This window comes from Oratosquilla oratoria, chromosome 30, assembly GCF_046742065.1.
Source record: "Oratosquilla oratoria isolate Oo_2021 chromosome 30, ASM4674206v1, whole genome shotgun sequence".
Taxonomy (NCBI): Eukaryota; Metazoa; Arthropoda; class Malacostraca; order Stomatopoda; family Squillidae; genus Oratosquilla; species Oratosquilla oratoria.
In genome coordinates this window covers 1,430,065-1,455,723 of record NC_134806.1, presented here as the reverse complement: position 1 = coordinate 1,455,723, position 25,659 = coordinate 1,430,065, and the positions used below count along the sequence as shown (strand labels likewise).

The window sequence follows — 25,659 nt, the reverse complement described above, 5'->3', positions numbered from 1 at the left end:
CTTCCAAAACATTTTTTATTACATTCAAAATTTTGTCATATTCTTCCATTTTACAATTGCTCTTCTTTATCTAATGTTTTACTTCTCTTCTTTTTTTTTTTTGTACCTCTCATCCTATTTTGCAACCAGTCCATGAAGGCTCGTTTCTTCTACAACCTTCTTTGCTTCATCATTCCACCACTCACTACTCTTTGTTCTATTGAAGGAAGGGTATCTCTCATTCTATATCAATGACACAAATAAGAAAAATCATAGATACTAGAATTGACCCTTGTGTATGTGACTTCTATGTGAGGTAGCCTATCAGAGAAGGCATCTGCTGTCTGTCGTACTACCTTACCTGTAGATATGTCTGGCAGGTTGTGAAATGGCCACAATGGCCAGGGTGCTGGCCTACTTCCAACCAATAGGGTAATGTGATTAAGAAATAAAACCATATATCATGTAAATTTTAATTTGTAAAAATAATTTCAGTCAGTTGTGCTCTATGAACACAATCCCTCTTACTCATGTGAGCTTTATCATTTACTACACTTAGTGCATGATTTGTAATTTCAACTTATCACACAGATACATCATTATAACTAGGTGTAACAGATTGCAATTGATTTCCAGTATACAGTACTACCTCTCATTAACGGACATTAATTAGCTGTGTTTGCTGTGTTTTTGCTATGTTTTCAGTGTTTATGGTGCTGTTGTTTAGTGCTGTGCAATCACTATGCCACCCAAAAACCACTCCAAATCAACAGATTATTCACATCAACGGACACCGTTACCCCCCTTTTAGTCCGTTAATGAGAGGTAGTACTGTACATGATTTTGTATATTTTTTATATAACAACATATCAACATGCAGTGCCCATTCCAACAGAAACCCATGATTTGTGTATCAAATCATGCACTAGTGTCAGATTCAGGAACATCTAAACTTAGCAAATTTTCTATAAATTGGAAGAGAAAAGGTAATGGACATAGTCACTGTACATAATGACACAATACTATCCAGAACTAATGGCAGTGTATTAGCTTATTGCTTTTAGTCTAAAAGAACCATCTACTAGTATGATGTTGCATCTGGACTGAGCAAATTCCCCAGTTTATAGGAAAAAAGAAATTAAATCAATACACACACACTTTACCAACCATACTCACCACTAATCCCTCTAAAAATACTACATTCATAATTGTCTCCTTTCCTCTTGTATAACTAAACTATAAATGCACTACCCCCAATCCACCAAGCTAGTTCCTTCCCATAGACACACATTGAACAATCTCAATAGCTACTCCACTTTGTCAGAATCCACATGGCATCCATCAAGTCCAGGTGCCTTTCCAACTTTCATTTCTTTCAATGCTACTTGTATCTTCTCTGTAACAGCCTTACCATTCTCCTCACCAATCATTGAGCCTTGCTGCATTGCTTCTGACCCAAGCAGTGAAGCAGGGAGGGGTTGACCTTTCATACCCAAGAAGGGAGTAGTTGAACGGCTTTTATTTGTTAATGATGAGGATATGTGCTTTGAATCTCCCAACCACTTTGTAAGGGGAAAGGGCCTCTACCATATGTATACAAGCGAACATGAATACAATAAGTAAAGAAGTTATACTATTCAGAAGTCACAGAAGTGTATAACTTATGTCTGGTTCATATAAGAGAGCTATTATTATTCTAGTACCCTCAGTAATCTGGCTTCTCACCAAGAAATCCATAAGACTGGATCTTCCATGCATTATAGACCTGAGTCTTAACAGAAGCTTAACATACCTTATGCAAATGTCTAAAAAGAATCTAATCAATTTGCTACAATTGAGGAACTTGAAGGTCCAAAGAGGTCCCACTGGATGGATGCAGTCCTGTACTTAAGACACTAAATGTACAGTGAGGTAGGGTAGAGCACATTTGACTTCTTCCCCGGATAGGGTTGGAATGCATACCTTCTTCACTTTTGTCGAACACTTTAATGCAGCGCAAGATGAACACAGCTGCAGTGACAACATTGGCGATACCAGTATTACTGATGCGTACCATCTTGAAGATCCTGTACTCCATGCAAAACTGAAGGATCCGCTTGAAATGGCTTTTGAACCATGGGTGTACAGGTCTCTTAGATTAATCCCTACTGTTTGAGAGCCCTTTCGCCTTTAGCTGAATGAAATTGTTCAGTGTAAGCCAGAACAGTCAATCCATTACCTCTTGCTGGAGTCCTGTGGCTCATGGGAAGCTGGCCACTAGTTCCCCTAACAAGTCACTTAGTGAAGAGATTTTATGTTGGTGTCTGGAATGGGTGAATGTAGGGCAGAGTAATATGAGATACTCTGTGTCTTCTGTATAGTGTTTGCATCTCGGCCTATTGGAATCTGTTGTCAGGCTGGTTCTATTTTGGCAATGCTGGGTGGTGACCTAAATGTAGATGTGCTGGTACAATATTTTTTCTTGAGTGATTTCTTCCCTACTACTGCATTTATTGGTCCATCTCCTACTCTAGCAAGGAAGCCCTTTAAGAACATAAGAATGAGAGATTCCAAGAGACCATAAGGCTTACACAAGACAGTTATGGTCTCTTGTAGTCTATAACCACTGTATTCATATTTCTCTTAAAACTCTCTAATCATTCATTTAAGTTTATCCAAAAACCTACCCAAGTTATGTGTTTTTGTATAGATCTTTTGTAAGGTACTGGGGGTCATATTACCGTAGATGTCTGAACAGAATACCTCCACCTAGAGATGTGGCCCTGATGAGCTGATCCCAAACAGATTCAGAAACTCGAACTCTATTACTATCCCATTTCATTCTAATCTAGATTATCACTCTTCCACTTCCTTCCAGAGAAAAAAAAAGAGAAGGAAGTAAATGCCTTGCTGGATTAAAAAGTGTAACAAGAAATAGACATTTGGGAATGGATGCTAAGAGGAGATTGTATGAAGGGGTGATTGTGCTGACAGTGCTGTATAGGGTAGAAACATGGAACATAAGAGAGGACGAGTTTAAATGTGTTTGAGATTAAATGCATAAGATGTATGATAGGGGTTACTAGGCTGGATATAAAGAGAAATGAGGAGGTGAGGAGAGTGGGGGTGGAAAAGGAGTTGGGAGATAGAGTTGATGAAAGAGTATTGGGATAGTTTGGATACATGGAAAGAATGAGAGAAGAAACATTAGTAAAATAAATGTGGAAGGCAAAGGTGGATGGAGTGAACAGGAGGGGGCAACCAAGGATGAGATGGATGGATGGGGTAAAAGGGGCATTGGGAAAGAGAGGGATGTCTGTTGAGGAAAGAAAGGGAGAGGACAGAAGATAGGGGTGACTGGAGAATGGCTGTGTATGGAAGATGCTGTGATGCATGGAAGGGAGTGGGTGGGGGATGGGGGAGTTAGTATGTGTGAATATTCTGATGCAACTCGAAGGGAATTCTCCCTGTCTTCTCTTTTTTCTGCATGAGTGGATTGAGTTGGATGTTGCTGATTAAATGAAGCAGCCTTGCTGTATCTTGCCACATTGCTTCTGACCCAGGGCAGTGGGCAAGATGCAGGGATGACCAGTCATTCAGTAGGAGCCAAGAAAAGAGGGAGGGATGGGTGGTGAATGGGATTGGAGGGGATGGGGATGAAATGGGGGGATGTGGATTTATGCCTTTTGACTTTGTGAAGTGAGTTGTGATTTGTTTTAATTACTTATCAATTCAGTTTTAGGGTAACAACTTAAAAAAAATCTGGATTTTTAAAGATCCAAACAAAGTCTTTGAACTTGTACAGTAACAATTTTAAGTGGATCAGTCTCGTAAGTGTGGTTAATATGATGCATGGGAAGGTGTTGATGGAGAGGATGGGGAGAGGAACTGAGGGAGAAACTGGAGAATAGCAGTATGGGTTTATGAAAGGAAGAGGATGCACAGACCAAGTGCAGTAAACCCTCAATATAACAGACGATATGGGGACAGGGGTCTGCCGTTACATTCAAAAGATCCGTTATATCTGATGGAAATACCGGACAGATCCGTTATATCTGATGGAAATACCGGACAGATCCGTTATATCCGATGGAAATACCGGACAGATCCGTTATATCCGATGGAAATACCGGACAGATCCGTTATATCCGATGGAAATACCGGACAGATCCATTATATCCCAAAGTTTGTCCAGTATTAGAAATTAATAGGATTAGAAATTACAGTACAGTAAACCCTCAATATAACAAACGATATGGGGACAGAGGTCTGCCGTTATATCTGAAAGATCCATTATATCCGATGGAAATACCGGACAGATCCGTTATATCTCAAAGTTTGTCCGGTATTAGAAATTACAGTAAACCCTTGATATAATGGATGATATGGAGACAGGGGTCTGTCGTTATATCCGAAGATCTGTTATAATCAAGTATCCCTCACTATAACGGATTTTCATCCGTTATAGCGAGGGTATGTCCTGTCAGATTTGTTGTCCATTATATCCAGAATATCGAGATCCATTATACCAAGGGTTTACTGTATGTGCAGCAAGAAAGATTTGCAAAAAGTTTTTCGTCATGATAAGGATGCCTTCTAGGTTTTCATGGATTTGGAGAAGGCATATGGCAGGGTTGATAAACAAGTGTTGTGGAGTTGTGTGAGGGAGAGGGTGAAGCTGTGCCGTGTTTGATCAATGATATATGGATTAAGTGGTATAGGAAGTAAACACAAGAATACTGAGTAAGGATTCAGAGTTGGTGGGTGAGATTTGAGGAAGGTGGGCCAATTGTTGTTTGCTGAACTTGTGGCCAAACCTGAAGATAGGTTGAAACAGCTGATGGTGGAGTTTGAAAGGTTGTGTGAGAGGAGAAAGGTAAAAGGAAATGTAAGCAAAAGTAAGGTGATGAGATGTACAAGAAGTGATGATGGCAAATTAGAAAGAAAGAAAGAAAAAAAAAGAAAAAAAAAAAAAAAAAAAAAAAAAAAAAAGTGAGAGAGAAGCTGGAGGCAGTGAAATTACCTCTTCAATACAAATCAAATTCTTGTGCGCAGCATTGGATACCTGATGTATGATGATTGATACATTATAATACTTGCATTATAAAGCATAAAGTCACTGATGTATTACTCATTCTCTTTCACCGAGTAATAATAAACATTGAAAATGTAATCAAGCCAGTTTGCAGAATTTAGGGGTCACTCAGTTACAACTACAAAATAAATATAATCAAGAAGTAGACACTGGCATCCTCATCTACCCCCTCACGCCTCATGATGCCTACATAGGCGCCATCACATGGAAGAGTTTAAGTACAGATTGACCTCTCATTAACGGACTAAAAGGAGGGTAATGGTGTCCGTTGATGTGAATAATCCGTTGATTTGGATTGGTTTTTGGGTGGCATAGTGATTGCACAGCACTAAACAACAGCACCAAAAACACAGCAAACACAGCAAAAACACCGCAAACACAGCTAATTAACGTCCATTAATGAGAGGTCAATCTGTACTTAAGGTCACATGAGGCAGTGGATCGGGTAGTAGAGGTGGAGGTAATCTATAGAGTGGAATGAAAATGAAATGTCATGAGAGGCAAGCCTCTGAGGATGAACATAGCGGAGGGTTGTACGATGGAGTTGGTGTCTAGGGCAGTGTACGGAAAAGAGACTTGGAATCTGAGGGAGACAGAGAGGAAGAACCTAAACAATGTGTTTGAGATTAAATGTTTAAAAGTATGGGAGGTGTTACAAGGACAGAATGAGAAATGTGGTGAGGCAGAGAGCAGGAATGGGAAGATAGGTGGATGAAAAAGTGGATGAAAAAGTGCTGGTGTAGTTTGGGTATATGGAAAGACTGAGAATGAGGTGGATGGGTGAGTAAATGGGGTATTGGTGGCAAGAGGAATATCTGTTGAGCAAGAGAGTGCAGCAAAAGAAAGGAGTAGAAAGTGGTTATAAATGGACAAATAATCCACATAGCCCAAAGGGATTATCTTGTCTATTCCATTTTTTTTTTTTTTTACTTACTTATCTATTCATCTATTTTTTTGAGTGGATGACTGGGAGTAGAGGTTGCCATATAGTGAAGCAGTCAGGGCTAATCCGCTCTGGCTGCTGGGTCCTGCTGTGAAGGTGCTGTGTCTCACTGCACTGCCTTTGACCTGAGTGATGTGGTAGAGCCCTGGGATGATCTGTCATCCATGAGATGCTAAGATAGGAAAGGCAATGAATTGGATTTGGATGGGTGCGGGTTAGGCGTTGAGTAGGTCTATGGTTTGACATAGCAACCCCCCTTGTAAGAGGAAGGACGTCTTGTGGAATGTGCGTTTTATCTTAGCATGTTGGGAGTGCAGGGTCCCTTGCTCCAATGTGTAGGTTAATGCAGTGCAGGAAGACATAGTTCACCTGCCATTCATAAACAGCATTTCACACAATATATAATAAAAAGTAGACATTGTGTGGCCTGGCATTGTTTTGATCAAAAGGCAATTTTACAATCCAATGGCTTATATAAATCATTACCAGTATATAATGTGAGTTGGGGGCTTTTACACATATAAACAGTATAGGGTTTCTACAAAAAAGTAACCATCACATTGGAAGTTGTGTGTCCAAATAAAAGGGTATTAAAAGAAATTAATAAATTAAAGACCTTGTTTAAAAGCTCATTTAAAGAAAGAAAAAAAAAATAAAATAAAATGTATCTACAAATATAAATGTGTCACCAGAGGAATGGATGAAATAAGAGAGAAAACTGAAGTAAAATAAAAATACGATAAAAAAACAAATGTAGTTTACAAATATGGCAGTCTCCAATCTCTCTCAAAACATTAGGTATGTTAAGCTACACAATTACACATCAGCATATCAAAGTATTTCTGATATCCAGAAGACTTTCAAAGTCCATTAATAAAAAATTAACTTTCCTTATCAAAAGGTAGAATTTACAAAACTAGAAAATGGCATAAAAAAAGATGCACATACAACGTGCAAATGTACTAGTATGGACACTACAAAGCATTATAAAAACCAAGCAATAGCTATATACAAAATAAAGGTGTAATGTGTATGTACACACATTTTCCCACCCCATAATTCACACTATTTTACAAATAACACTAATAAAAGTAGTTTCTGTTTACAGTGAGAATAACTTTAGACCTAATATAATGGGTTATGAATCCAGTTCTTCGTCTGAAATAATTTCATCTTGGGTAGTTTCACCTTTATCAGACTTCTTGTGTATAAACTGAAAAAATAAATAAATAATAATAATTTTTAAGATAAAAACAATCAATACAATCTGAATCTGAATAAATGTTCAAAACATGAAGCATAAAAAAAACAAAAAAACACACACACACACACACACAAGGAGGTCAGTACTCCAGCACCAAGTTCTACAACTTCACCTCTTGGTTGATATCAATTTCAACCCAGGTCCTTGACCATAACAATGGACATGCCTCTTTCACTCCAGCAACATAAAACATAAGAAGGAAACCCTTCATGATCGACCCTCAACTCACTTCCACTTAAAGATAACCAGAGAATTTTGAGGAGGAGGAGGAAGCAGAAGAGAAGGAAGAGGAGGACGAGAAGAAGGAAGAGGTGGAAGAGAAAGAGATGGAAGTGAAGGAAAAAGGGGAGGAAGACGAGAAGGAAGAGGAGGAGAATGCTTTGTGTAAGAGACTGAATACAGAAGAAGAAGAAGAAGAAGACAAAGCTACAGTTTACTTACATCTTGAAAGACATTGGAGTACACAGTGTGCAAGAACAGCTCCAGCAGATTCTCCAAGACAACCTTTACACCCTTTTTGCACATAATGCGAACCTAGAATCAAAGTAATGGGTATTCAATTAGAATACAAGAAAATGATCATGAATATTCCCGTCTTCTCCTTCTATGCATGGGGTGACGGAGAAGGGGGGTCGCCGATTTAATGAAGCTGCCTTGCTGTGGATGTGCTGTGTCTTGCGACACTGCTTCTGACCCAGGGCAGTGGACAGGGTGCAGGGATGACCCGTCATCCAGGAGGTGCTAAGATAAGAGGGAGGGTGGAGGGGTGTGGAGTGTATTCAGGGATGGAATGGGTGGGAATGATTTTATGCCTTTTCCTTTTTGGCTACCTCCCTTGTAAGGGGGAAAAAAGCCTTGGTATATGTATGTATTATTATTATTATTATTATTATTATTATTATTATAAAAAAAAAAAAAAAAAATATATATATTATTCTTTTAAATACAAGGGAGGTAGCCAACTCAAAGACACGTACCTACTCCCACCCATTCCACTCCCCTCCACCACCCTTTCCTCCACTCTCATCTTAGCTCCTCATGGATCACAGGTCATCCATTATCCTGTCCTGGGTCAGAAGCAATTCAAAATACAGGGAGTCCTTGATTTACACGATAGATACGTTCCAAAAGGGACTGTGCAAAGTAAATTTCGTGCAATGTAAGGATGATTACCTCTAGTACAGGAATAAACTGTACATACACTATGTTAAACGATGGGAGCTGCTGGAAATAAAACAAACAATTACTCGTACTGAGTAAACATGATTCTCTTCATGCTCATGTTCTGTAGTTTTTAATGTTTTTATTAATACAATCTTGTTATTTTAAGGAATCTGTGTAATAAGAGGGGGAAAACCCTATTTTTGACACCGTGCTATTTTGAATTTGTGCAATCTAAAGTAGTGCAAATCAAGGACTTCCTGTATACACCTCAACAAACCTTTGCTATCATCATACAGAATAACTGTGCTGGTGCAGACAGAGGAATAACCTAGTAACTGAGTCACTAAATGCGTGTGGACGTGGTACGGACGAGAGTAAATGGGAAGAGACTGTTAGTATGTTCATGGAAGGATGGATGTGTTAGCATTGAGTGAAATGACACTGAAAGGAGAAGGTGAGTCTGAGTTTGGGAGTGTAAAGGAGGGAAGGAATGGCATTGTTGGTAAGGCATGAAGGAAACTCACAAACATACATATACCAAAGGCTTTTTCCCCCTGACAAGGGAGGTAGCCAAAAAACAAAGGCATAAAATCCACTGAAAATGGTTTGTGAAAATGTAAGACATATATATGAAGTTGACAGAAAGATATCTTGAGCCCAGCCCAAGGACCAAGTGCCAACCCCTTGGGGTTGCACCCCCTGATGGAAGCAAGGAGGTTGACAATTTTGAAAATGGGCAGCTCCCTTGTCCTTGCATGACCACCACATACAGGGACCCAACAATAGTTCCTACGAACTTAGAATCATTCATGAAACTAAAATATTTACATACATACATATACCAAGTCTTTTTCCCCCTTACAAGGGGGGTAGCCAAAAAGGAAAAGGCATAAAATCACTCCCACCCATTCCATCCCTGAATACACTCCACACCCCTCCACCCTCCCTCTTATCTTAGCACCTCCTGGATGATGGGTCATCCCTGCATCCTGTCCACTGCCCTGGGTTAGAAGCAGTGTCGCAAGACACAGCGCATCCACAGCAAGGCTGCTTCACACATACTACCTCACCCCCCAACCCATTCCACCTCATGCATCACAACATCATCCATATACAACCATTCTCCATTCACCCATCCTCTGTCCTCTCCCGTCCTTCCTCAACAGACATTCTCCTCTTCCCCAAAGCCCCCTTCACCCCATCCATCCACCTCCTCCTAGAACGTCCCCTCATGTTCACTCCCTCCACATCTTCCTTCTATACCTCTTTTACTAGTCTTTCTTCACTCATTCTTTCCATGTGTCCAAACCATCCTAACACTCTTTCATCAACCCTATCTCCCAACTCCCTTTCCACCCCTGTTCTCCTCCTCACCTCCTCATTTCTCACTCTATCTAGCCTAGTAACCCCCATCATACTTCTCAGACACCTCATCTCAAACACATTCAAACTCCTTCTCTCTTATGTTCCATGTTTCTGCTCCATACAGTGCTGTTGGCACAATCACTCCTTCATACAGTCTCCTCTTCGCATCCATTCCCAAATGTCTATTCCTCATTACACTCTTCAATCCACCAAGGCATTTACTCGCTTCTCTCAATCTACATTCTACCTCCACCTTCACTCCACCTTTTCCTGCCACATTTGCACCCAAGTATCTAAAACTATCCACTTCCTCCAGTCGCTCTCCCTTAATGCTCACTTCCAGACTACTGCCACTTTCACCCCTTGTACATCTCATCACCTTACTTTTACCCACATTTATCTTTAGCTTTCTTCTATCACATACTCTCCCAAACTCTGTCACCAACTTCCTCAATCACTCCTCCGATCCTGCCACAAGCGCAGTGTCGTCCGCAAACAACAGCTGGCTCACCTCCCACTTTTTTCCATTTTCTTTAACCATCTCCAAACCCTGACCCACTACCCTTGCATTTACCTCTGGCACTACCCCATCCAGGAAAAGGTGGAGTAAAGGTGGAGGTAGAATGTAGATTGAGAGAAGCGCGTAAATGCCTTGGTGGATTAAAAAGTGTATTGAGGAATAGAAATTTGGGAATAGATGCTAAGAGGAGACTGTATGAAGGAGTGATTGTGCAAAAAGCACTGTATGGGGCAGAAACAAGGAACATAAGAGAGGAAGAGAGAAGGAGCTTGAATGTGTTTGAGATGAAGTGTCTGAGAAGTATGATGGGGGTTACTAGGCTAGATAGAGTGAGAAATGAGAAGGTAAGGAGGAGAACAGGGGAGGAAAGGGAGTTGGGAGATAGGGTTGATGAAAGAGTATTAGGATGGTTTGGACACATGGAAAGAATGAGAGAAGAAGGACTAGTAAAGGAGGTATGGAAGGCAGATGTGGAGGGAGTGAACATGAGGGGACATCCTAGGATGAGATGGATGGATGGGGTGAGGGGGGCTTTGGGGAAGAGGGGAATGTCTGTTGAGGAAGGACGGGAGAGGACAGAAGACAGGGGTGAATGGAGAATGGTTGTATATGGAAGATGTTGTGATGCATGAGGTGGAATGGACGGGGGGATGGGGGGTGAGGTAGTGTGTGTGAGCAAAATTTTGACGCAGCCCGAAGGGATTTCTTCCCGTCCTCTCTTTTATATGGGGGGACGGAGGGGGAGGTCGCCGATTTAATGAAGCGGCCTTGCTGTGGATGTGCTGTGTCTTGCGACACTGCTTCTGACCCAGGGCAGTGGACAGGGTGCAGGGATGACCCGTCATCTAGGACAGTGGTTCTCAAACTTTACCATGCCAAGGACCCCCCCAGATATTTAAGTCCCATCCGAGGACCCCCAGCCAATCAAAAGTTATTATTACCATACCAAGATACCCATTACATGATTATAATGCAGTAAATTTACTATTTGCATATTCCTACACAAAGAAAGTATAAAAATAAGCATTTAAAATATTTTCAAAATTTTGTCGATTTTCGGTTTAAAAACATTTCCATCTTCAGTTCACACTTTCTGTAAGCATAGAATAAAGCTTGAATGAATATAAATATTAATTAGAAAGAAACAAATGAAATATTATGACATATAAAAATGTAATAGAGAAGTGCTGGCTGATTGCACAACAAAATATCGATATCACAGACACTATAATGACAGAATCAGTTTTGTATATTTTTATAATTATATAGTTTTTTCTGGATTTTTTTTTTTTTTCATTGTGTCGCGGACCCCCTAGGACCTTCTCAGGGACCCCCAGTTTGAGAACCACTGATCTAGGAGGTGCTAAGATGGAAGGGAGGGTGGAGGGGTGTGGAGTGTTTTCAGGGATGGAATGGGTGGGAATGATTTTATGCCTTTTCTTTTTTGGCTACTTCCCTAGTAAGGGGGAAAAAGCCTTGGTATATGTATGTATGTATGTACTACCCCATCCATGTATAAGTTGAACAGCCAGGGCGACATAACACATCCTTGACTAAGTCCCACCTTTACCTCAAACAACTCACTCTCTCCATTTCTAATCCTGACACAAGCTCTACTACTCTCATGAAAACTCTCGACAGCTCCCAGAAGCTTTCCTCCTATCCCATAAATCTGCATAACCTCCCACAGTGCCTTTCTGTCTACCCTATCGTAAGCCTTTTCCAGATCCATAAAAGCCCAAAAAACATCCTTCCCTTTTCCTATAGCTTTCTCACATATCTGTCTTACCACAAAGATCTGATCTACACAACCTCTACCTGTCCTGAATCCACACTGTTCCTCACCAATTACTCCCTCTGTTCCTCTCCTAATATTGAATTAGAAACTTGCCAGAATCACGGGCAGTGAGAGAAAGCTACACAGTAATTCACAAGTACCACTGTGAGGCAACAGGTCTCCTTTGAGAGAGAAACCTGACAATAAGTTGATTGAGTGAACAACGTAAGGTTACAAATGAAACAGGGGCCAAGGGCACTGGATGCACCACTCAAATATTCTTATTCCCTTACCTTTCCATCTAGTGAAAATCCTAAACAGGAGTTCTTGAAGCGAATGAGAGAAAACAGCTTCTGGGGTATCAGTGTTATCTCCTCCACTGCACCCAATATACAGCAATTGAAGGTCTGCATCTCTTGAAAGGTCACTGCATCCGGATCATTCACAAAACTGAGGAAAGAAATGATTAACACATAAATACAAACATAACTATGTACCATCAAACCAATTAGTAAATTTATATACACAGAAATTTCATTTAAGAAATGTTAATGTAATAGTACTGGGAGACCTTAATGCTAGGGTAGGAAATGGTCCAATCGATGGAGTGGTTGGGAAGTGTGGAGTTCCAGGAAAGAATCGTAGTGGAGAGTTGATGGTGGAAATGTGTCTAGAAAGAGAGTTGATGATAGCAAATACAGTGTTTCGGAAGAAAGTCAAGCATAAGTACACATGGGAGAGGGTGGTGGAGGGAAGGGTGGTAGATAGAGCGCTAATGGATTATGTAGTGGTAAATAGGATTATGATAGGAAGAGTTAAGGATGTACATGTGCTAAGGGGAGAGGGTGGGGGAATATCAGATCATTTTTTGGTGGAAGGTAAGCTGAGAGTGGAGGATAGATGGAGAAAGAGGAAAGGGACAAAAGGTAGGGAGGTTCTTAGAGTGAACTCCTTGAATGAAAAGGAAAAGGAGAAGGAGTACGAAAAGAAGCTGAAGGAGGAGTGGGAGGGAGTAAAGGATGGAGCAGAGATGGGTGTGGAGGAGGAATGGGGATGGTTCAAGGAGGGAGTCTTAAAGTGTGCAAGGATGGTGTGTGGAACAAGAAGGACAGGGGGAAATAGAAGAAAGGGTAGTGAATGGTGGGATGAGGAAACAAAGAAGGTTGTAGAAGAGAAGAAGCGAGCATTCACAGATTGGTTACAAAAGAGGACAGGGGAGTCATATGAGACGTACAAAGAAAAGAAAAGAGAAGTAAAGCAAAAGGTAAAGGAGGCAAAGAGGAGAGCAGATGTGAAATGGGGTAGGAGTATGACAGAAAATTTTGAAAGTAATAAAAAGATGTTTTGGAAAGAAATTAAGAGAGGAAGAGGAGGCGAATCAAGTAGGGAAGAAAAGGTAAAAGGTACAGATGGAGAGATGATAATGGAAGAGATGGCAGTAAGGGGAAGATGGGCAGAATACTTTAGGGAGTTGCTAAATGTGAAGGAGGATAGGGAAGGAAAGATAGCTGCAGTGGGAAATGCGAAGAAAATGAGAGTGATGAGTGAGGAGAATGGAGGAGAAATAAGGAAGGATGAGGTGAAGGCAGTTGTAAAGATGATGAAAGCAGGTAAGGCACCTGGTCTGGATGGATGCCATGCAGAATGTCTGAAAAAGGGAGGTTCAGTGATGGTGGACTGGTTGGTGAGGTTATTTAATGTTTGCTGGAGAGAGGGTAGAGTACCGGAGGACTGGAGAAGTGCCTGTATAGTTCCTCTTTACAAGGGAAAAGGGGACAAGTGTGAATGTAGTAGTTTCAGAGGGATTAGCCTGTTAAGTGTAGTAGGGAAGGCTTATGGGAGGATCTTAATTGAGAGGATTAGGAGAGGAACAGAAGGAGTAATTGGTGAGGAACAGTGTGGATTTAGGACAGGTAGAGGTTGTGTAGATCAGATCTTTGTGGTAAGACAGATATGTGAGAAAGCTATAGGAAAGGGGAAGGTTGTTTTTTGGGCTTTTTTGGATCTGGAAAAGGCTTATGATAGGGTAGACAGAAAGGCACTGTGGGAGGTTATGCAGATTTATGGGATAGGAGGAAAGCTTTTGGGAGCTGTCAAGAGTTTTTATGAGAGTAGTAGAGCTTGTGTCAGGATTAGAAATGGAGAGAGTGAGTGGTTTGAAGTAAAGGTGGGACTTAGTCAAGGATGCGTTATGTCGCCCTGGCTGTTCAACTTATACATGGATGGGGTGGTGCGAGAGGTGAATGCTAGGGTAGTGGGTCAGGGATTGGAGATGGTTAAAGAAAATGGAGAAAAGTGGGAGGTGAGCCAGCTGTTGTTTGCGGACGACACTGCGCTTGTGGCAGGGTCAGAGGAGGGATTGAGGAAGCTGGTGGCAGAGATTGGGAGAGTATGTGATAGAAGAAAGCTAAAGATAAATGTAGGTAAAAGTAAGGTGATGAGATGTACAAGGGGTGAAAGTGGCAGTAGACTGGAAGTGAACATTAAGGGAGAGCGACTGGAGGAAGTGGATAGTTTTAGATACTTGGGTGCAAGTGTAGCAGGAAAAGGTGGAGTGAAGGTGGAGGTAGAATGTAGATTGAGAGAAGCGAGTAAATGCCTTGGTGGATTAAAGAGTGTAATGAGGAATAGACATTTGGGAATGGATGCGAAGAGGAGACTGTATGAAGGAGTGATTGTGCCAAAAGCACTGTATGGGGCAGAAACGTGGAACATAAGAGAAGAAGAGAGAAGGAGTTTGAATGTGTTTGAGATGAGGTGTCTGAGAAGTATGGTGGGGGTTACTAGGCTGGATAGAGTGAGAAATGAGGAGGTGAGGAGGAGAACAGGGGTGAAAAAGGATTTGGGAGATAGGGTTGATGAAAGAATATTAGGATGGTTTGGACACATGGAAAGAATGAGTGAAGAAAGACTAGTAAAAGAGGTATGGAAGGCAGATGTGGAGGGAGTGAACATGAGGGGACGTCCTAGGATGAGGTGGATGGATGGGGTGAAGGGGGCTTTGGGGAAGAGGGGAATGTCTGTTGAGGAAGGAAGGGAGAGGACGGAAGACAGAGGTGAGTGGAGAATGGTTGTATATGGATGATGTTGTGATTGCATGAGGAGGAATGGGCAGGGGGGTGGGGGGTGGGGTAGTATGTGTGAGTAAATTTTGACGCAGCCCGAAGGGATTTCTCCCCGTCCTCTCCTTATATGCAAGGGGGGACGGAGAGGGGGGGGGTCGCCGATTAAATGAAGCGGCCTTGCTGTGGATGTGCTGTGTCTTGCGACACTGCTTCTGACCCAGGGCGGTGGGCAGGGTGCAGGGATGACCCGTCATCCAGGAGGTGCTCATATGAGAGGGAGGGTGGGAGGGGTGTGGAGTGTAGGTAGGGATGAAATGGGTGGGAGTGTTTTTATGCCTTTCCCTTTTTGGCTACCTCCCTTGTAAGGGGGAAAAAGCCTTGGTATATGTATGTATGTACTCTACTTGATATGTACATATGTATACCAAATGGCTTTTTCCCCCTTAATAAAGGGGTGGCCAAGTCAGAGCATATATCTATCCTTCAAACACTACACACCTACCCAATACCATTATCTTAACAACTGCCTTCACCTCATCCTTCCTTAATTTTCCTCCATTTTCCTCACTCATCACTGTTATTTTCTTAGCACTATCCATTGCCTACATTATCCCCAATGATAATTCTCTCCATTCCACCATGCACTTTCCTATCTCATCACTTACCAATAGTACAATCCCCTGCTTCTCTTATCCCCTCATCACTCCTGACACCCTACCCATCACGCTCCATACTCCAACTCACCCTTTCCTTTCAGTTTTGTTTCACTCAATGCTAACACATCCATCATTCTTCTCACAAGCATACTACCAATCTCTTCCCTTTTACTTTTATCTATACCATATATATGCACACTGGTTGGCATCTTCATCCCAGACCTTGATTCTTTGAGAAAAAGAGTAAGATATCATAAGTCTTCCTGATTTCATCTCATTTTGTCACCTATGACATACATGAGAACATGGTAGTGGGACCCACCCACCCCCAAACCAAACCACAGGGGAATCAGACACAAAGGAGTGTCACAAAAAAATTTAAAGAATAGATTTAAGGGGATAATATAAAAGAGGGACAGCAGTACATAAGAACATAAGAAATAAAGGAGACTGCAAAAGACCATAAGGCCTACACTAGGCAGCTCCGTATCCATCACCACCTGTCATCCCTCTTTCTCACAACAGCATCTCATTATCCACATACATTAAATTTAAGAAAATAAGTATATTTATGAGCTGAAAGGAGAAGTTTAAATGTGTTCGAGATGAAGTGTCTGAGAAGTATGGTAATGATTCCAAGGTTGGATTGGATAGAGTGAGGAGGTGAGGAGGAGAGCATGGGGTGGAATGGGAGTTGACAGATAGGGCAGATGAAAGATTATTGGGGTGGTTTGGACAAACAGACATATGAGTGAAGAAAAATAAGAAAGAGGTGTGGAAAGCAGAGGTGGATGTAGTGAACTTGAGGGGGCAACTGAGGATGAGATAGATGGATGGGTTGAAAGGGGCTTGGAGCAAGAGGTGAATGGCTATTAAGCAAGGAAGGGGATACAGGTGAGTAAAGGATAGTTGTGTTTGGATGATATTTTGACAGCCTGAAGGGATTTTTCCCAGTCTTATCTATTTTCTGCATGAGGGAACAGAAGTGTGGGTGGGTGGGGGGGGTTGTCACTGTGTAAATGAAGCAGCCCTGCTGTGGATATGCTGCGTCTTGCTGCATTGCTTCTGAACATAAGAACATAACATAAGAATGAAGGAGACTGCAAGAGACCATAAGGCCTACACTAGGCAGCTCCGTATCCATCACCACCTGTCATCCCCACCCATACAACTGTTTAATCGTTTCTTAAAACAACTGATAGTTTCAGCGCACTGGGTGGGAGACAGAGATAACCTTTCATCCAAGAGGAGCTAAGATGAGAGGGAAACAAAGATGGTGAGTGGGAATAGGTTCATGCCTCTGGCTTGGCTACCTCCCTTATAAGGGGGATGAGGACCCAAGTATATAGATAGACGAGCAAGCTTAGGTACATACATATACCAAAGGCTTTTTTCCCCTTTATATGGGAAGTAGCCAAAAACATACATACATACATATACCAAAGGCTTTCTCCCCCTTACACAGGGGTTAGCCAAAAAGAAAAAGGCATAGAAACCACTCCCACCCATTCCATTCCCTACATATTCCACTCACCTCCACCCTCCTCCCTCCCTCTTATCTTGGCACCTCCTGGATGACGGGTCATCCCTGCATGATGTCCACTGCCCTGGGTCAGAAGCAGTGTCGCAAGACACAGACAAAGGCATAAAAACCACTCCCACCCACTCCATTCCTATCATACTCCACTCCCCTCTACCCTCTTCCCTCCCTCTTATCTTGGGACCTCCTGGATGACGGGTCATTCCTGAATCTCACCCACTGCCCTGGTTGGGTACAATTGGATAATAAGAGATATCTAATACATACAGTTTCCACGCAGACGAGACATCCGAGGGCAGAAAACTTATATTGATAATGGGTTTCTTGCGGTGATTAGGTGCAGGCAAGTTTTTAAGCCCCTTGAACGGCTCAACACAATACACCATCTGCACGGAAGTTGCTGTGAAACAATCAAAGATAAAGTTGGGTCATTAACTGTTTTTGACACATATGACCATGACATGCAAGTGCCTGCTGGTTCTTTAAATCATAATTTTGTCTGTGACAGAGACAAAGGCTGCAATATACTTATGATATAACACACCTGATAACCAAAGCAACATAGTACATATTGTTTTCTTGCATACATATATATATATATACCAAAGGCTTCCCCCCCCCCCCTTACAAGGGAGGTAGCCAAAAAACAAAGGCACAAAAACCACTCCCACCCATTCAATCCCCAACACTCCACTCCACTTTCTTGCAAAGGTGGCAAAATATGAAACTAAGAAAACATTAACAAATAAAGTGCCAAATATAAATACATACATACATATACCAAAGGCTTTTTTTTGCCCTTACACAGGAGGCAGCTAAAAAACAAAGGTATAAAAACCACTCCCACCCGTTCCATCCCCTACATACTCCACTCCCCTCCCTCTTATCTTGGCACCTCCTGGATGACAGGTCATCCCTGCATCTTGTGAAAAGTCAAATATAACAAATAAACTAACAAAAAGTCAAACAAGCAATTCTCTTACTTGTATCATCCTCGTTGCTATGTTCTTTCAATCCACAATTCTGTCCACTTGAGATGCCAACCATCCACATTCCCATCATGTGACTGAAGCCCCGATGAGTAATGTAGCAACCAAAAGATCTCTGCAACCAGTTCACCACCACATGATGATAACCTTCTCGACCTGCAAGGGGGATCTCGTTAATATTCGCAGGACATACATTCATTTATGTACAAAAGGCCCTTTCCCTCTTATAGGGAGGGTAGCCATGTCTAAGCATACATATATAAAGTGGGTTCAAAATACACCACCATAAAAGCATACACACACACATAGTGTTATAGCCCAAGTTCAAACAATACATGAATACAAATCTAAATATACATATACCAAAGGGTTTTTCCCCCTACACAGGGGGGGTAGCCAAAAAGAAAAAGGCATAGAAACCACTCCCACCCATTCCATTTCCTATATATTCCACTCCCCTCCACCCTCCCTCCCTCTTATCTTGGCACCTCCTGGATGACGGGTTATCCCTAAAAATCTAAATATGGGGTATTGGCTGCATTTTATTGTGGCAAAGTAGCATGCAGTTGATACTTTAGGGTCTATATGAGGTGCCCCTATAGACCAGAGCCACACATCATTTTGTCTATGATAGAGGAAAACTCTGTTCATAGAGAAATGATGACACTTTTATACTACGACTGTCCCTCCGTAATCCTGTCCCCCAACCCCTTGTTGCTGTCCTGTACCATTTCTCTGAGTATTCATTTTCTGTTTTCGCCGACCCTATGGTGGGGGAATAGAATGCTACCACCAAGTCTTTCCACTTGAGTCATAATAGGCGACAAAAAATGGGACGGGGATGGGATTAGGAGTCCTACTACCTGTAGCCCCAAAAGGGGACATTCCTTAAAAGAAAAGAAAAGGCATAAGAGGGCCTGGGAGTTTTCTGACCAGTACCCTAAGGTTTGGGTCTTTTAATGTGTGTGGATGTAGTACAGATGAGAGTAAAAGGGAAGAGATAGGCAGTTTGTTTGTGAGAAGATGGATGTGCTGGCTTTGAGTGAAACTAAAATGAAAGGAAAGGGCAACTGTGAGTTTGGGAGTGTAGCTGGGAGGTACTCAGGAGTGAAGAGGGGACGAGGGAGAGAAGGGGTGGCTATACTAGTAAGTGAAGAGATAAGTAAGCGGGTAGTGGAGTGGAAGGAGGTTTCATCAAGGTTGATGTGGATGAAGGTGAAGCTGGGAAGGGAGATGTGGGTTTTTGTAAGTGTGTATGGACCTGGTAGTGAGAAGAGCGTAGAGAAAAGGGAGGCTTTTGGGTAGATATGAGTGCATAGAGGGATTAGGGAGAAATGTCAGTGTAGTTGTATTAGGAGACCTTAATGCTAGGGTAGGAAATGAGCCAATAGATGAAGTGATTGGGAAGTATGGAGTTCCAGGTAAAAATCGTAGTGGAGAAATGATGGTGGAGATGTGTCTTGAGAGTTGATGATAGCATATATAGTGTTTAAGAAGAAAGTCAAGCATAAGTACACATGGGAAAGGTGGCAGATAAGAGCATTAATGGACTATATTGTGGTGACCAGGAGTATGGTAGGAAGAGTTAAGGATGTACATACTCTAAGGGGAGTGGGGGAATATCAGATAATTTTCTGGTGGAAGGTAAAATGAGAGTGGAGAATAGGTGGAGAAAGAGGAAAAGGGCAGAAGATAGGGAGGTACTTAGAGTGAACTGCTTAAATGAGGAAAAAAAGGAGAGTGAGTTTAAGAAGAAACTGAAAGAGGAGTGGGAGGGAGTAAAGGATAGAGTAGAACTAGGAGAGGAGGAGGAATGGGGATGGTTCAAGGAGGGAGTCATAAGGTGTGCAAAGATTGTGTGTGGAACAAGGAGGGCAGGAGGAAAAAGAAGGAAGGGTAGTGAGTGGTGGGATGAGGAAGCAAAGAAATGTGTAGAGGAGAAGAAGCAGCCATTCATAGATTGGCTGCAAATTAGGACGAGGGAATCATATGAGAGGTACAAAGTAAAGAGAAGGGAAGCTAAGCATATAAAGGAAGCAAAGAGGAGAGTCAATGTGAAATGGGGTAAGAGTATGAGAGAAAATTTTGAAAGCAATAAAAAGATGTTTTGGAAGGAAATTAAAAGAGAAGGTGGCAAATCAACTAGAGAAGAAAAGGTAAAAGGTGCAGATGGAGAGATGATAATGGAAGAGAAGGCAGTGAGAGGAAGGTGGGCAGAGTATTTTAGGGAGTTGCTAAATGTGAAGGAGGATAGGGAGGGAAAGGTAGTTGCAGGGAAGCGCTAAGAAAATGAGAGTGATGAGTGAGGAAAATGGAGGAGAAATAGGGGAGGATGAAGTGAAAGCAGCTGTTAAGATGATGAGAGCAGGTAAGGCACCTGGTCTGGATGGATGCCATGCAGAATGTCTGAAAAAGGGAGGTACAGTGATGGTGGACTGGCTGGTGAGGTTGTTTAATGTTTGTTTGAGAGAGGGTAGAGTGCCGGAGGACTGCCTGTATAGTTCCACTTTACAAGGGAAAGGGGGACAAGTGTGAGTGTAGTAGTTTCAGAGGGATCAGCTTGTTGAGTGTAGTTGGGAAGGCTTATGGGAGGGTCTTGATTGAGAGGATTAGGAGAGGAACAGAGGGAGTAATTGGTGAGGAACAGTGTGGGTTTAGGACAGCTCGAAAACTGAAAGAAAATAACCCTGCACTGATGTGTCTGTAAGATGTATTTCTGATCATTTAGCCAAAGATTTACAATACCGTAGTTGCTGTGCTAAAGTTCTTCCCCTCCTAAGTGCAAAAAACATACGTGATCGCATAGCATTTTGCAAGAAATATAAGGACTGGTCCTTAGAAGACTGGGAACGAGTATTGTGGAGTGATGAGTCAACGTTTGTGGTGTCGTCGGGCTGCAGGTCGAAGCGTGTGAGGCACCCCAGGGGGTCTGACCCTAATGACCCTCGCTTTACAGCTAAAGTGGTGAAACATGCTGCAAGTGTTATGGTGTGGGGATGCTTTGCATTTGGTGGAGTTGGCAATTTAGTGTTTCTTGCACAAAATGAGAGTGTAAATCAGCACACTTATTTCGAGTTATTGTGTGATAACCTGCCTGAAAGTTTTGAAAAGTGCAATGCTAGTTGGTTTATGCAGGACGGAGCTCCTGCTCACACAGCTCGGTCTGTTACCCAATGGTTAGAAGACTGTGGTGTTGATTACTTCAAAAAATGGCCTGGAAATTCTCCAGACCTAAATCCCATTGAGCACGTATGGCATATAATTAAAAAACAGCTTCAAGATCGTGACGTCTCCACTGTAGCTAAGCTAAAAACAGAAATACAGGATATTTGGGATAATATTATTCCTCAACACGTACAAAACCTGGCAAGATGCATCCCAGCACGTTTGGAGAAGGTCATAAAGATTAAAGGAAAATCGCTTGGTAAATAAGGTATGTAATAAGCCATTTATAGGTCTTTAAATGATTATTTAAATGTCACAAGTGTTTACATTTGTGTCTCGTTAATTACGCGCCCAAACTTTTCGCGGCCACTGTAGGGGGAAAAAGCCTTTGGTATATGTATGTAAAAATCAAGAATATAGTTTATGTTGGAAATGTACCTCAATTTCAGGCTAAGTTGCTCCTTTCCTGTATGCTATAATTAGACAGGTAAACACACAAACACAGATACACATTAAAGATAATGTGGAATTAATCACAGTTAAAAGTCGAAAACAGCAGTATGAAAAGTAGAAGGTTTATAGCTGTTTATGTGCCACCAAAAACTAAGACCTGGACTGACAGTGAACACTCAAAATTACTAGAAGATACAAAGAATGAATTAACTGAGACACTGAAATATGGAGAAAATATAGTAATTATGGATGACTTTACTTACATACATACATATACCAAGGCTTTTTCCCCCTTCCAAGGGAGGTAGCCAAAAAGGGAAAGGCATAAAAACATTCCCACCCATTTCATCCCTAAATACACTCCACATTCCTCCCACCCACCCTCACATATGAGCACCACCAGGATGACGGGTCATCCCTGCACCCGCCCCACCCCCCGGGGTCCGAAGCAGTGTCGCAAGACACAGTACATCCACAGCAAGGCCGCTTCATTTAATCGGCGACCCCCACTCTCCGTCCCCCTTTGCATATAAGGCAAGGATGGGGAGAAATCCCTTCGGGCTGCGTCAAAATTTACTCACACATACTACCCCACCCAACACCCCCCCGCAAATTCCTCCTCATGCAGTCACAACATCATCCATATACAACCATTCTCCACTCACCTCTGTCTTCCGTCCTCTCCCTTCCTTCCTCAACAGACATTCCCCTCTTCCCCAAAGCCCCCTTCACCCCATCCATCCACCTCATCCTAGGACGTCCCCTCATGTTCACTCCCTCCACATCTGCCTTCCATACCTCTTTTACTAGTCTTTCCTCACTCATTCTTTCCATGTGTCCAAACCATCCTAATATTCTTAAAAGGAAATAAATTGGGAAGAATTGACAATGGGAGGTGGAGATGAACTCTGGGGAAATGTCCTACTGGATATGACCATAGATTACACACTGACGCAATGTGTTAAAGAAAATACTAGATTTAGACAAAACGAAAAACCATCGAGACTAGATTTTATACTCACCTCTGAACCAGAAATGGTGGAAGAAATAAATTATAAAACACCAATTGGGAAGAGTGACCACATACTAATAGAGATCGAACTTAAGGAACAAAATGTGGTAAGAAGGAACGAGAAACATAGAGAAGGAAGACTGATGTACAACAAAACTGATTTTGTAAAACTTAGAAAATTTGTCCAAAATGCCTGTTGGGAAAAATTTGCAAATGATGAAACAAAGATGGAAGAGAAATGGAACATTTTCAAAGAAATATATAAAGAGGAAACAGACAACTATGTGCCTAAGCGGAAACAGAAAAGGGAGTACCGTATATTTCCGTGTATAAGACGAGGTACAAAATTAGAGCAAATTTTTATGAATATATCTCATATCGGTAGTATAAGATGACTCCTAAATTACAAAAGCATCAGTGTATCAAACCTACTGTACAAAAAGAATTGTTTTGATTATGTCTATCAGCTGTTTTTTCCGCTTTTACTCTTTTCTTTCTCATTACTTAACTGTATCTTTATACCAGATAAATTACTTACTGTATCCTTATAAATTCAAAATAAATGAAATAACAAAGCAAATCATGTATCATGATTTTCTGAGAACACACGTCAACTAACAAAAATGATTTGTTTACATTCCTGGTTCGACGTAGCTCATTCCACCGCACACAACGGTTGGCACACAACAATCTTGCGTTTATCAGCTGCTTGCCCATATCAATCATGGAGCCACCAACTAAAAGGAGAAAATACGAGGCAAGTTTCAAATTAAAAGTTATAGAAGTAGCCAAGGATTCGAACAATTGTGCTGCGGCAAGAAAATTCGATGTAACTGAGAAGATGATGCGAGAATGGAGAAAGAAGGAGGATGATCTAAGAAAAATGCCCAAAAAGAAATGGGCAATGCGAAGTGGAAGTGTACGCAGTTTGTTGGTCTGGGATACGTTTAGGAGTCATACAACAGCGAATTCTAAAACACGGTTGGCACGAAGCAATACTGATATTGCTGTTATTCCAGGTGGCTTAACTTCTGTACTTCAGCCACTTGATGTAAGTTTAAACAAACCGTTTAAAGATAACGTTAGGTATCAATGGAACGAGTGGATGACGAATGGAGAGAAGTCATTTACAAAAGGTGGAGCTATGCGTAGTGCATCACTTGATGTTCTCTGCGAGTTTGTTATTAAAGCTTGGGAAAGTGTTAAGGTCGAAAGTATCGTAAAATCTTTTAAAAAATGTGGAATCTCTAATGCCATGGATGGCACTGAAGATGATTTATTGTATGAAAGTGATGACGAAGCCGAAGTCGACTCACCGGAACTGGACTGGGATCCCTACGATGATGGCATATTTGAGGAATCTTGTGATATGTTCGAACAACTTTTCGAAATAGAGAGTGATGATTGTGACAAGTTTGAAGGGTTTTATATAAAGAAATAAAGATTTATAATGTTTTAAGTTGTAAATGTAATGTAATTTTATTGAAAATAAAGGTTTTAGAAATACGTTTGATGTGTAATATTGATGATGATTAGAAATTAAGTTTTATAATTTTTAAATTTTCTATGTTTTAAATGCAACTACTGTAATATATTTTTTATTGATAAATAAACGTTTTATGTACTGTAATCCAAAATTGTTATTTTCAGTCTTAAAAATTACTGAAAAGTTAGCGAAAGAAAAAGGTTGCTATGAACGCAACCAGTGCTCGATGTTTACATTTTTTTCAGCTGTGTTAAATGTGTTTACATAGAGTAGTTAAAAGTACCGTAATTTCATTAATATAGAATTATTCCTCGAATTTATTAACAATTGCCATTTACTATAAAGATATGCCAATAATATATAAGGTAAATATGGTTTAATTACCTTTATTACCAGTTCTTATCATAATGTGAATCATTTCCTGTGTATCGGTGGTTATCGGCAGGCTAGCCTACCAAGTCATCTCATGTAGAATTCAAGGTCTGATTTTTATAATGGTAGTATAAGACGACCCCCCAATTTTAAGGGGTGAATTTTTGGATTTTAGGGTCGTCTTATACGTGGAAATATACGGTACATAAAGTGCTGGTATAATAAAAAATGTAGCAATGCTAAAGATAGAAGAGACGAAGCTTGGAAAAGATGGAAAAGAGACAATAAAAGAGACTAATTGGCAAACATACATTAAACTGAGAAATGAATACATAGACATACGAAGAGAGGAAAAAAGAAACTATGAAAAAGATATAATAGGAAAATACAAAGATCAACCTAAACTGTTCTACAGATATGTAAATGACAAACTAAAAGACAAACACGAAATAATAAAACTGCGTGAAGGAAATCAAGAATGCACAGAAGACGTAGAAATGGCCGAAGTAATGACCAGACACTTTGAGTCTGTTTTTACAATTGAAAGCTCACAATTGTGGGATGATAGTCACCAGGAAGAATCCCCTAAAATGGAAGAAATTATTGTGACACAGAAAGAAATAAGGGACCAAATAAAGAAACTCGATGTCAGAAAGTCACATGGGCCAGCCGGAATAGCGAACTGGATATTAACCCCTACCATACGGTGCCGCACACGTAGGCGTCATGAGGAGCAAGTGGATTCGCGACGCTGCCATATCGGCGTCTTGATTATATTTATTGTAGTCGCCTCTGTGCCCTTAATCCCATTCTCTGTGGTTTTCAAAATTCACGG

General features: G+C 41.2%; 1 protein-coding gene across 3 annotated transcripts in view; it reads right to left on the bottom strand.

Annotated features, from left to right (window-relative positions):
• Positions 1-4,932: 4,932 nt before the first annotated feature.
• The window catches only part of LOC143040973 (centromere protein L-like), a 31,351-nt gene continuing 10,624 nt past the window's right edge, over positions 4,933-25,659 (bottom strand). For all 3 annotated transcript variants that reach the window (XM_076212423.1, XM_076212424.1, XM_076212425.1), the window contains exons 7-11: positions 18,331-18,492; positions 17,615-17,747; positions 12,380-12,536; positions 7,702-7,794; positions 4,933-7,209 (exon numbers count right to left, since the gene is read on the bottom strand). In XM_076212423.1, the coding sequence (XP_076068538.1) occupies positions 7,135-7,209; positions 7,702-7,794; positions 12,380-12,536; positions 17,615-17,747; positions 18,331-18,492 (620 nt within the window). In that variant the 3' untranslated portion in view covers positions 4,933-7,134. The remainder of the gene's footprint in view (positions 7,210-7,701; positions 7,795-12,379; positions 12,537-17,614; positions 17,748-18,330; positions 18,493-25,659) is intronic.